The following is a 13861-nucleotide window of genomic DNA, read 5'->3' as shown; positions in this document are numbered from 1 at the left end:
AAGTCAAAAATAATATCAATAATAACAAAGTAAGTACGTTTTTTAATTTGCACGTAGAAAAAACCATTATCAATGAAAATTAATACTACTGTCAAAGCTTGTTAATGCGGTACAGTGTTCTTGGAAATTGTTCTGTTAGTAGGTACATTTTCATATTAAAAATAAATGTAACCTTATCAGTGTATGTTCAAATTAAAATTCAAAAATTAATAATCAAAATTAATTAATTAATAATTTTAATTAAAAATTAAAATTCAAAAAATAAAATTCAAGTTCAAATAATTTTATTGTTAAGCTATAAGTTTTTATGAAGGTCGAAAATAATAATACATTTGTTTCATTACACCTACCTAGTTAGGTGTACATGTACAGTATATACATCTGACCAATAGTAAATCCAGACCGCTCACGTGTATAACATAAAAGAAGACATGTCAATCACAATTTCAATAGGCATTGTAATACTTCTAAGTAGGTATAGTACCTACAAATAAACCCCTTTATTGCCCACAGATAGTAAATAGACATACGTAAAGCTTTTATACAGCTATTCAGCCCTTTGATACCTGCACACGAAGCTGCTTTATTGACCCTAAGTTGCGTTTCTATTAGAGTGAAGAGATGCGGAGCGGAGAATGGGGAAGAGCAGATTGGATACCGACCCCGCCGGCGTGGTCGACGATTTCCCTCATTCAGCGTTTATCGCTAATCCTTTCAAATATTCTTCCTCTCAGACGACGCCCTGAGCCGAGGTTCGCACCCAACTGGGCACCCTCAGGCCTGTTGTCTTAAACGTTGTACCGGTTGAGAGCCTTCAGCGCTCCCCATTTGTCCGGCCAAGTAGTTAATGCCATCTGCGGCAAATCTACAATAAGTCACGTCAAAAAAGTGGAACTTAACAGAGACGTGACGTTGCCGTTACTGATCCGTTACGTCATTACAACGCTTCTATTTTTTATTTCTAAGTATGTCTGCTGCTATGAGTTGCTGCTGAGGCATAGCAACAGACGTCCATTTTTTTTGACGTGACTTACAGTAGATCTGCCGCATCTGGTTGGCCGGACAGATGGGAAGCGCTGAGGTCTCTCACTCGGTACAACGTTTTAGACAACAGGCCTGAAGGTGCCCAGTTGGGTGTGAAACTCTTCTTAGGGCGTCGTCTGATAGAAAGATGAGGGCTTTTTATTTGAAAGAATTAATTTTTGACTCTAGTAGGCCGGCAGCATTTAGAGCTGACAAAGGGGTTAGTATTAAGGTCCTGTGACGTCAGTTTTTCTCCATTAAATTAGCGACTTAGTATGAATTTTTAAACTCTTGTGACGATACAAGCTAGACCGTTAAAATCAATCAATCAATCAATAATACTTTATTGCACAACAACATATATAAAGGACATAAACATACGAATAAAATATAAGCACAATAGGCGGCCTTATTGCTAAACAGCAAAAAAAAAAACAATGTACTTGTTCGGTGTAATACACCTAACACGCGTCTAACGCAAACACGTTATGCGTCGTGAGCACATTGCCGACGCATCGCGGTAATTTACATACATACATACATAAACTCACGCCCGTTATCCCTAATGGGGTGGGCAGAGCCACAAGTAATCAAAGACAACTTGCAGCCACTGTTGATACGATGTCGTAAGCTGGATATGATGAACCGTATGGTGATAAGGGATCAGCCTATCGCCCATAACATTAGTCCATCATGTTAGAGGACACAATCCCTCTGTCGGTTTTTACGACATGCCCGGGAAGACAAGCAGCTCAACGTGTTCTATGTTTTTTATTTGCTCCCAGAACAGCATAGAAGCAAATCGCGGTAATTTATATTTTATAATTAGGGCATTTTTCGGTATCGGCGCGACCGGGTGCATTCGAAACATATTAACATTGAACATTTATTCTACTTTAGTAAACATTAATTATCTCCAGAACTGTCTTTTAATAATCTCACTGACAATCCTCACTGCTGATCTAACCGAACAGTACTAACTATACCTACAATATAAATTGTATCAAACAGTGTTTCTTTACTGTAACTTTTTGTTCATTGTGTAAATAAAACATAATATTTAATGAATATCCATGTTGATATTGTAATACTTCTGTATTTTTATAACACCACAATTGATATGAACACATGGTCGCAATAAAACATTTCTATTCTATTCAAACAGTTATAGTTAAAAAGAAAAAAGAAATGTAGGTATCAATTTTTACCGCTTCTCTCCGCTCCGCCGTTGAACATTTCGGTGGTCATTTATAGAGGCACTTGTACACAGTCAAAATAGAACTTCACAATGGTGGTATTAAAGACGAAAATATATCTCAGATTAACGTTGTCGATTTCGCAATAAGCGTGGCTATTATTTGCTCAGCGGTGTCATATGGGTATCGACAATATTATATCCGTTTTACATATAGAGATGGAATCTGAAAGGCTGACTTTGATTTTGTTTGTCTTTGTGTCAGAAAATAGAAGAGTTATGAGCTCAGGACAAAGAAAAGGTATTTTTATGAAGAACTACTGTTCCATATTGGTTTTCTGTTCAAAGATGTTTTTTTAAACATTACGTTTTTTATTAGATACCCTTATCTACCGTTTCTATAAGACACCTAATTTTATTTTAAGTTACACCCACTGACATTCTTTAAACAAGCAGGCTCACATTTGCTAAGCAGATTTTCTAAAAAAGCGTCCGAACCCTGTTCTAAATACGAATAATGCCGTGGCCAGATCGTAGAATTAATCATTTCATGATATGTTCAACCATTCCATGAAATGGCCAACTTAAGTTGACCATATCGTTGAAACAATTACATTGAATCGTAGATTATTATATCAATCAAATTTTAAATATCATCGTCACCAGCGCCACTACCGGTGGATAATGTTACTAATTTTACGATATGATTGCCAACGTTTGGTCATATCATGAAGTAATCATGCATTTAGTTTCTCATATTACGACGACTATTGACGACTATTGTTAATGCTGTTGGATATCTAAATAAATAAATAAATAAATATCGTTAAATGTTTTGTGTTCATTGATCTGGCCAAACTACATCATGATGTGACCAAAGTGTGATATTCTATTTCATGAAATATGACCATTTCATGAAATGATCGAGCACATCAAAGTTCTGGCCTCGACATACATTAAGTTATGTAGATAGTATACCTGTGGCTGTTCAAATAAAGTACAATATCGGCTGTACAGTGTCGTTACACGCTGTCGCTTGTGACAAGATGCGTCGCGGACACTTTTTTTACAGAGATTGGTTGTCTGTTATGCGAGGTCTATCACAACCCACACGACATAACAAGAAGGGCTTGTTGCTATTGGCCCACTAGACTCGATTAATTATTTAAAAAATATATCTCAGACAACAACGCCCTGACTCGAGGTTCGCGTCCAACTGGGCACCTTCAGGGTTGTCTTAAAGTTTGTACTGGTTCAGAGCCTTCAGCGCTCCCGTTTACTCGTATGGCATAAGCGGAAAATCTACAATAAGTCACATCAAAAACAGCTTATATGTACAAGTTTTATTAAAGTTAAGTATTCACAAAGTTTAATTGTCAACTATCACCTTTTTTATACATTGTTTTAGGTTTACGCGGTTATTATCATAATTAAAATACTTAATAACGGGTTCTTACCGCGTTTCAATCAAGCAAGCAAGCAAGCAAGTCAACACTCACTCGAGTGTCGTGTTGCAACATTGTCGAAATATCGGAAGTCTCATATCCGAAATCGATCGATTTAAACCCGTTATTATGTGTTTTAATCACCTTTGTTATCAGGGGATAAAAAATTACAATGGGGTCAACCCCATCAACTCTGGTGTCAGGGTTATTATTGAGCCGTCATGTAACGACTACTAACTTACATCAGTAAGTAGTAACCGGGACCAACGACAACGCAGCCCTGATAATATGAGAGTATCACAAGAATGTGACGGAAGACTGTTTCATTCTCAAATACACTGCGCATTAGAACACTACTACAAACAAAAGTTTCCAGTAAAAATTAAATCGATTCCAATTTCACCTTCATTCCGTGGCATCTGTAATTTACGGTAGGTATTCACAATTTTCCACTTTCCCTCGTTTCACAATAAATTTCGAGAAAAATATTCTTAAAATTCATTTTAAAATACGCACAATACCTTTGGGAAATGACAATGCCGTGTAATAAACGTTTCTTTCTTTGAGTCGACGTAATTTCCGTAATAGTCAAACGAATTGAATAACAAAAATATTTTGTTCTGACATTACGTTGGTAGTAGTGGAGTTAGAAGAATTTGTCGGGGTGAAAGCAGACCAAAATCCTTCCGTATCATATGCGCTGACAGAATTTACAGTTTTATATAGAATTACAAACACTATTACAGAACAGATAAGCTCGATATTGCGTTTTTAATTGAAAACATTCTAGTGACGTCATCACAATAACAAAACACTGAAGATGCCTGTCTGACCTTCCAATCCACGAAGGATAACCAGCCTTGTACAGGTTGGGTCACATACCTGTGAAAGGGATTTCTCGGGAATGTGTGTTTCCTCACGATGTTTTCCTTCAAGAATAATAATTAATAATACAAACATGAAATCGATAACAATTCCAAGAATTGGTTTAGACCCGTTAATCCACTACTACTGAATAATAATAGAGTAGTAAATAGATCAATGGTTCTTCTGTCTGGGCTACTACGATTCTTTCCTTTGCCCCAATTTCATGTATCCATAACCTAAGACTGCTAAAGCAATCGTCTCGGTTGTCCACAGGATCGTTTCACAGTAGAAGCGAAAGAAGGCCGCTCTCTGCTCACATATACGCCGGTCTCCGACGTGGACTACGGCACATTATCATGTAAAGCCTCCAACTTGGCTGGGCAGCAGACAGCACCCTGTATATATACTCTGATGCCTGCCACAAGGCCCGACCCGCCTACCAACTGCACCGTCTACAACCTGACCGACGATTCTTTGGACCTGATGTGTCTTGCAGGTAACGTGAATTTCATTTTACCCTTTTCTGTGCTTTTTTCCCATCTAAGTAAAGCATAGCACACCCCGGAGACTTTTACACAAACAACTTCTTTTACACCGAAACTACGCATTGACATTATCGTACACGCGCATCTGTGTGTGCGACGTCTGAAACCATACGATTCAAGTCCGAACTATGTTAGAGGGGGGGTGCGGTAAACCTAGCTGGCGTAGGTATGTAATCCATTGACAAACATTTTATTTATATATTTGTACACAATAGAACAGACAAAAGAAACAAAGAAAACAGACAGTGGTTAGTTTATCTCTAAGAGACTTTCAGCTGACCTACGTGACAATGAGACATGATGGATATAATAATACAGGGTGTTAGTGACATCGTAACGAAAAAAAAAATGGAACGCCTATTTTATTGTACTAAAAATGATGGTGGGTGTTTTTCTTGTCGCAAATGTTTAATTAAGATTTTCAATTTTTACTGTGCCGCAATGTAAGTCGAACAACGCGCCACACAGACGCTAAACTTACGCGCGGCTACGTTACGCGTGCGTGATACGATGTTGATATCTAGGTAGGAGTTTTCATTCTCTTGTATTTAGATGCTTAGTGGTTCAACGTTTAAAAATGTTGTTTGTTGAAGTAGAACACCTACTGCCACGATTTTTCACGCACGGTACCTACCTACCAGTTATTAAAACGTTCCTAACTTATTAACAATAAAAACCCTACTCTTGCCTTACCTTAATTGTTATTCCTTCGGATGAAGTACCTAGGTAGGTACCCTAGAACATGTCACGTCACGTAGGTATGCAACATCGCGTTTCCTCCGCGGTAGGTAGGTATCACACGCACTCACAAACACAACACCTTGCTCTTTAATAAACATCAACAATCTTCCATACTTTTGCGCAGTAAATGGTCTATGATCTATCATCATAGTCGACACTACTCATTTACAGAATGAAACAAACACTCACAAACACGAAAAAAATATCCTCGAAAAACATCACGCGATTCGGGTCAAGCTTAGTATTCGACTGAGCGGAAGCGCGCGGCGGCGTTAGCGCAAAGCATCAAAGGCGCCGACTAAGGGCGCCGACGACGCACCGGCCGCGGCCGAGTCGAGCCGACGACTAGAGAGAGAGAGAGAAGTATGTTTATGGTGCAAGTGACAGAGAAAGAAATAGTATCTGTTCGTATGCCTACTTTATTGGCGAGCGTTGCCCTTGACCCGTGCGCCGGCTATTCACCTGCGCATAGCTAAAGTTGTAGATACGTTATTATTATTATTGACTAGCTTTTGCCCGCGACTTCGTCCGCGTGGCGTGTTATATAAGAGAGAGATCTTTGTGTGTGTGGGAGTGCATATCAAATTTCAAGCATCTAACTTATGCAGTTTAGATTTTTTCATACAATTTTTTTCCCAATAACTCCCATTTTTCAAAATACAGCCAAAAATAAACTTTATATTTACTAAGGTATGCATGCATGCTAGATTGAATCAATTGATTGAATTGATTTTTTTTTAATTGATTGTTCATTGAGTTTTAATTTTAATACACACTTCCTCTCTTCCCTTCAACGTTGCTGTGCCCTACAGGGTCCATGTTTTAGTTCCTATGCCTATGTAACACCCCATTGTACTACATGGAATGCAATAAATAATTTAATTGAATTGAATTGAAAACATCTATCTTACGCGGTTTCGATTTTTTCATACAAATGTTTTTTTCCCGCTAACTCCCGTTTCCGTGGGAATTTTGCAATATCCTGTTGCAACTAAGGTTTAAGTTAACTAAGGTACCTGCATGCCAAATTTCAAGCGTCTAACTTAAGCGGTTTAGATTTTTCATACAAAAGGATTTTCCCGCTAATTTCCGTTCCCGTGGGAATTCCGGGAATTCCTTTCTTAGTGCACCTCTACGGTACCTAAGCTATGTCCCTTCCAAATTTCAAATGCCTACATTTAGCCGTTCAGGCTATGCGTTGATATGTCAGTCACTGAGTCAGTCAGTTTCTCCTTTTATTTAGATTTGATTTTTTCATACAAATGTTTTTTCCCGCTAACTACCGTTCCCGTGGGAATTTTGTAATATTCTGTTGCAACTAAGCTTTAAGTTTACTAAAGTACCTGCATGCCAAATTTCAAACGTCTAACTTGAGTGGTTTAGATTTTTCATAAAAAAGGATTTTCCCGCTAATTCCCGTTCCCGTGGGAATTTCGGGAATTCATTTCTTAGTACACCTCTACGGTGTCTAAGGTACCTGCGTGCCAAATTTTAAACATCTTACTTGAATGGTTTAGATTTTTCATACAAAAGGATTTTCCCGTTAATTCCCGTTCCCGTGGGAATTTCGGGAATTCCTTTCTTAGTGCACCTCCACGGTACCTAAGGTACCTGCATGACAAATTTCAAACGTCTAACTTGAATGGTTTAGTTTTTCATACAAAAGGATTTTCCCGCTAATTCCCGTTCTCGTGAGAATTTCGGGAATTCCTTTCTTAGTGCACCTCCACGGTACCTAAGGTATCTGCATGCTAAATTTCAAATGTCTAACTTGAGTGGTTTAGATTTTTCATACAAAAGGCATTTCCCGCTAATTCCCGTTCCCGTGAGAATTTTGGGAATTCCTTTCTTAGTGCACCTCTACGGTACCTATGGTACCTGCATGCCAAATTTCAAACGTCTAACTTGAGTGGTTTAGATTTTTCATACAAAAGGATTTTCCCGCTAATTCCCGTTCCCGTGGGAATTTCGGGAATTCCTTTCTTAGTACACCTCTACGGTATCTAAGGTACCTGCATGACAAATTTCAAACATCTAACTTGAATGGTTTAGATTTTTCATACAAAAATATTTTTCCGCTAATTCCCGTTCCCGTGGGAATTTCGGGAATTCCTTTCTTAGTGCACCTCTACGTTATCTAAGGTACCTGCATGCCAAATTTCAAAAGTCTAACTTGAGTGGTTTAGGTTTTTCATACAAAAGGATTTCCCTTCACTACTCTGCTCCTATTGATTGTAGCGTGATGAAAAGTATACTATGACCTGTCCAGGAGTGTGAAGAATAATTGTACCAAGTTTCATTAAAATCCGTCCAGTAGTTTTTGTTTCTATAAGGAACATACAGACAGACAGACAGACAGACAGACAGACAGACAGACAAAAATTTTACTGATTGCATTTTTGGCATCAGTATCGATCACTTATCACCCCCTGATAGTTATTTTGAAAAAATATTTAATGTACAGAATTGACCTCTCTACAGATTTATTATAATTACTAGCTTTTGCCCGCGACTTCGTCCGCGTGGCGTGTTATATAAGAGAGAGATCTTTGTGTGTGTGGGAGTGCATAATTATACAGTTTAGATTTTTTCATACAATTTTTTCCTAATAACTCCCATTTTTCAAAATACAGCCAAAAATAAACTTTATATTTACTAAGGTATGCATGCATGCTAGATTGAATTAATTGATTGAATTGATTTTTTTTTTAATTGATTGTTCATTGAGTTTTAATTTTAATACACACTTCCTCTCTTCCCTTCAACGTTGCTGTGCCCTACAGGGTCCATGTTTTAGTTCCTATGCCTATGTAACACCCCATTGTACTACATGGAATGCAATAAATAATTTAATTGAATTGAAAACATCTATCTTACGCGGTTTCGATTTTTTCATACAAATGTTTTTTTCCCGCTAACTCTCGTTTCCGTGGGAATTTTGCAATATCCTGTTGCAACTAAGCTTTAAGTTAACTAAGGTACCTGCATGCCAAATTTCAAGCGTCTAACTTAAGCGGTTTAGATTTTTCATACAAAAGGATATTCCCGCTAATTTCCGTTCCCGTGGGTATTCCGGGAATTCCTTTCTTAGTGCACCTCTACGGTACCTAAGCTATGTCCCTTCCAAATTTCAAATGCCTACGTTTAGCCGTTCAGGCTATGCGTTGATATGTCAGTCACTGAGTCAGTCAGTTTCTCCTTTTATTTAGATTTGATTTTTTCATACAAATGTTTTTTCCCGCTAACTACCGTTCCCGTGGGAATTTTGTAATATCCTGTTGCAACTAAGCTTTAAGTTTACTAAAGTACCTGCATGCCAAATTTCAAACATCTAACTTGAATGGTTTAGATTTTTCATACAAAAGGATTTTCCCGTTAATTCCCGTTCCCGAAGGAATTTCGAGAATTCCTTTCTTAGTGCACCTCCACGTTACCTAAGGTACCTGCATGACAAATTTCAAACGTCTAACTTGAGTGGTTTAGATTTTCATACAAAAGGATTTTCCCGCTAATTCCCGTTCTCGTGGGAATTTCGGGAGTTCCTGTCTTAGTGCACCTCTACGGTACCTAAGGTACCTGCATGACAAATTTCAAACGTCTAACTTGAGTGGTTTAGATTTTTCATACAAAAGGATTTTCCCGCTAATTTTCGTTCCCGTGGGAATTTCGGGAAATCCTTTCTTAATGTACCTCTACGGTATCTAAGGTACCTGCATGCCAAATTTCAAACGTCTAACTTGAGTGGTTTAGATTTTTCATACAAAAGGATTTTCCCGCTAATTCCCGTTCCCGTGGGAATTTCGGGAATTCCTTTCTTAATGCACCTCTACGGTATCTAAGGTACCTGCGAGCCAAATTTCAAACATCTAACTTGAATGGTTTAGATTTTTCATACAAAAGGATTTTCCCGTTAATTCCCGTTCCCGAAGGAATTTCGGGAATTCCTTTCTTAGTGCACCTCCACGGTATCTAAGGTACCTGCATGACAAATTTCAAACGTCTAACTTGAGTGGTTTAGATTTTTCATACAAAAGAGTTTTCCCGCTAATTCCCGTTCTCGTGGGAATTTCGGGAATTCCTGTCTTAGTGCACCTCTACAGTACCTAAGGTACCTGCATGCCAAATTTCAAACGTCTAACTTGAGTGGTTTAGATTTTTCATACAAAAGGATTTTCCCGCTAATTTCCGTTCCCGTGGGAATTTCGGGAATTCCTTTCTTAGTGTACCTCTACGGTATCTAAGGTACCTGCATGCCAAATTTCAAACGTCTAACTTGAGTGGTTTAGATTTTTCATACAAAAGGATTGTCCCGCTAATTCCCGTTCCCGTAGGAATTTCGGGAATTCCTTCCTTAGTGCACCTCTACGGTATTTAAGGTATCTGCATGCCAAATTTCAAACGTCTAACTTGAGTGGTTTAGATTTTTCATACAAAAGGATTTTCCCGCTAATTCCCGTTCTCGTGGGAATTTCGGGAATTCCTTTCTTAGTGCACCTCCTCGGTACCTAAGGTACCTGCATGACAAATTTCAAACGTCTAACTTGTGTGGTTTAGATTTTTCATACAAAAGTATTTTCCCGCTAATTCCCGTTCCCGTGGGAATTTCGAGAATTCCTTTTTTAGTGTACCTCTACGGTATCTAAGGTACCTGCATGCCAAATTTCAAACGTCTAACTTGAGTGGTTTAGATTTTTCATACAAAAGGATTTTCCCGCTAATTCCCGTTCCCGTAGGAATTTCGGAAATTCCTTTCTTAGTGCACCTCTACGGTATTTAAGGTACCTGCATGCCAAATTTCAAACGTCTAACTTGAGTGGTTTAGATTTTTCATACAAAAGGATTTCCCTTCACTACTCTGCTCCTATTGATTGTAGCGTGATGAAAAGTATACTATAACCTGTCCAGGAGTGTGAAGAATAATTGTACCAAGTTTCATTAAAATCCGTCCAGTAGTTTTTGTTTCTATAAGGAACATACAGACAGACAGACAGACAGACAGACAGACAGACAGACAGACAGACAGACAGACAGACAAAAATTTTACTGATTGCATTTTTGGCATCAGTATCGACTACTTATCACCCCCTGATAGTTATTTTGAAAAAATATTTAATGTACAGAATTGACCTCTCTACAGATTTATTATAAGTATAGATTATTGATGACATTGATAAAATTTAATAATTAGTAATTTTTATTTGTTTATTTTAAATGTGCGTTCTATGCAGCTTAAAACACAATATGGGACTGAAAAAAATCTATTTTTTTTTATGAATTTGGCGACAGGAAACTTCACTTGATACCTATCAACTCAAAGAAATACCTAGTATCTGTTCGTAATGCCTACTTTATTGGCGCGCGTTGCCCTTGATCCGTGAGGCTATTCACGTCCGAGTATCCATCAAGACAGATCAAACAAGCCCTAACTCGGAGGTCTTGCGTCCCAGGATCCTTTAGTTATGTCTTAGAACCTTCTTGGCCTATGTGGTCCAGTGGTTGAGCGATGGGATGCGGAGGGTCCGGGTTCGTATTCCGGTGGGGACATATCACAAAAATCTGTTTATAAGGCCTTTGGTTGGGACGTTACAGGCTGATCACCTGATTGTCCGAAAGTAAAATGATCCGTGCTTCGGAAGGTACGTTAAGTCGTTGCTCCCGTCTACTAGGTACTTATGTAAGCACGTAGCCGTTACATGAATATTGTACACAGAACAGGATAGGTTTAATTAGTTCTTTACTGATGATTTAACAATGAGATTTAAAACAACGAATAACTTAGTACTTAGTACCTCGGTACCAACATGTAACAAGAAAAATAAGATCACTCCTCTCGGACAATTTTTTTCTTTGAACATGCCGACATTGCCTACGCGGCGGAGTTGCCGAACTATCGATAGGTAGATTATCAATTGTTGAACTTGAAAATTGTCTAAACTATCAAAAGTAGTGATAGTACATTTAGATCGATACTAGCGATAGTACCGATAGGTCTTGCTTTGTAATAATAATGGGTATTGATCTAAAAGATCTATCGATAGGTACCTACTATTGGTTTTTTTAACTAGGTATCGATAGAATATCGATAGGCAACACTCTGGCGGAGTGTCCGCCCAATTCTAGACGCGATCTCGCTCGATTTTTGTGTAGCGAGGTTTTGCGTAGGTACTTACATACTAAGTTGGTGGATGGTTGACATAGTAGGTAACTAATTACCTAATCTGTGGTGGTTGTGTTAGTTGGTTGTTAGTTATTCTAATGACAACAAAGAATACAATTATTTACTGTTTCAACTGTTTTAGGTAGATAATGGCCCCGATTCCTATGAGTAAATGAATGAATAACCCGGTCGAATCAAAAAGGTATCTCGCTGGTATGCAAACCGTTTGACGTGTGCTGTCAACTTAATTCTGTCGGTTGTTTTAGATTTCTGCTTAAAATTGACGTGTATTCCATAAATTTTATGCCTGTTGATTATCCGTCCATTTAAGAATAAGAATAAAATAAATTTATAAATTTACGATAGACAGAGAAAGAAATAGGATCGGTTCGTAGTGCCTACTTTGTAGGCCGCGCCGCCGCCGCGCCGCCGCCGGCGCGCGGCGCGGGGCGCGCGGAGCGGGGCGTGCGGAGCGGGGCGCGCGGCTCGGTGCGTGTGGCCGTTGACCCGTTCGAGCAGCTGTTGTCTCCATTACATCGAAAATTTTCGATAATTTGTCATTATTGTTTTTTTTATTGAAATTTGGGTTCTATGCAGCTAAAAACACAATATGGAATTGAAAATAATTAAAAACAAAACTCAAAATTTCATGAATTTTGCGACGGAAAATTCCACTAGATATTAACTCAGAATCATGGTCTGAATCATCCCTCTCAGTATTCGTTACGATGTCACTAACACCCGGTATGTATACAGGGTATTAGTGGCATTGTAACGAATACTGAGGGGGATGGGAAGTTCATGAAGATTTAAGAGATTTGTTTTAATTATTTTCAGTTCTATACTTATGCGACGGAAAATTCCACTTGATTTCAACTCAGAATCATGGTCTCAAGCATGTGTCAAAGTTTTCGTTACGATGTGACTAATACGCTGTGTACCTATAAATGCAAAATAACTCTATCTGTATGTTAGGTACACCTCTTCAAGTTCAATTATCTGGACAAACGAAAATTATGTCGAAATTCACAGACGTATATTTATGGACTTTTCAGATACGGAATAAAGGTACTTACCTATTAAATATTGCAACCGGCAGATTTCTATCTTCATTAATCCGCAAGTTGATTATTTATTCAATAATACTTGATAAATGCGCAAGTTTCATGTGGAACAGTTATTAATATATAAATCCTTTCACAATCTGTTCCCTGTCATTTCAGTCTGATGCAGCCTGCTTATTGAATCTGAATCTCTTTTAATGATATTCGACATTAATGGGATGAATCCGTGTTTCTTGTACAAATGGCATTGTCCAAATTCAAATGATCTGATGTTTTGCGCCTTTACATAAAGCTAAATATGGACGTAATTTTGCAATTCAAAGCGTTTCGGCGTTTGATGAAATTTGCCTCAATACCAGTACTGTAATCACATATTGTGATTATGCGAATCACTCCATGAAATTAAGTAAAATACTAGAATTCCAGTTTTAGTGATTTCAGGATTACATTGCAACTGGGTTTGTGTGTTTGTTGAGTTAAGTTGGAACTGATCTAGTAACATTTTATCTAATGTTTGCAACACTCAGCAACAGCCTCTGTGGTCCAGTTGTTGAGCGTTGGCCTCACGATGCGGAGGTTCCGGGTTCGAATCCCGGTAAGGACATATCACAAAAATCACTTTGTGATCCCTAGTTTGGTTAGGACATTACAGGCTGATAACCTGATTGTCACAAAGTAAGATCCAAGCTTCGGAAGGCACGTTAAGCCGTTGGTCCCGGTTACTACTTACTGATGTAAGTGAGTAATCGTTACATGAGCTATGTCAGGGGCCTTTGGCGGCTAAATAATAACCCTGACACCAAGGTTTCTTAGGTTGGTAATCC

General features: G+C 38.3%; 1 protein-coding gene across 3 annotated transcripts in view; it reads left to right on the top strand.

Annotated features, from left to right (window-relative positions):
* The window catches only part of LOC126382348 (nephrin-like), a 224364-nt gene that overhangs the window by 183119 nt on the left and 27384 nt on the right, over positions 1 to 13861 (top strand). For all 3 annotated transcript variants that reach the window (XM_050032156.1, XM_050032157.1, XM_050032155.1), the window contains exon 12: positions 4804 to 5026. In XM_050032156.1, coding sequence (XP_049888113.1) covers positions 4804 to 5026 — 223 coding nt within the window. The remainder of the gene's footprint in view (positions 1 to 4803; positions 5027 to 13861) is intronic.

This window comes from Pectinophora gossypiella, chromosome 4, assembly GCF_024362695.1.
Source record: "Pectinophora gossypiella chromosome 4, ilPecGoss1.1, whole genome shotgun sequence".
Lineage (NCBI taxonomy): Eukaryota > Metazoa > Arthropoda > Insecta > Lepidoptera > Gelechiidae > Pectinophora > Pectinophora gossypiella.
This window is presented reverse-complemented; position numbering and strand designations above follow the sequence as displayed.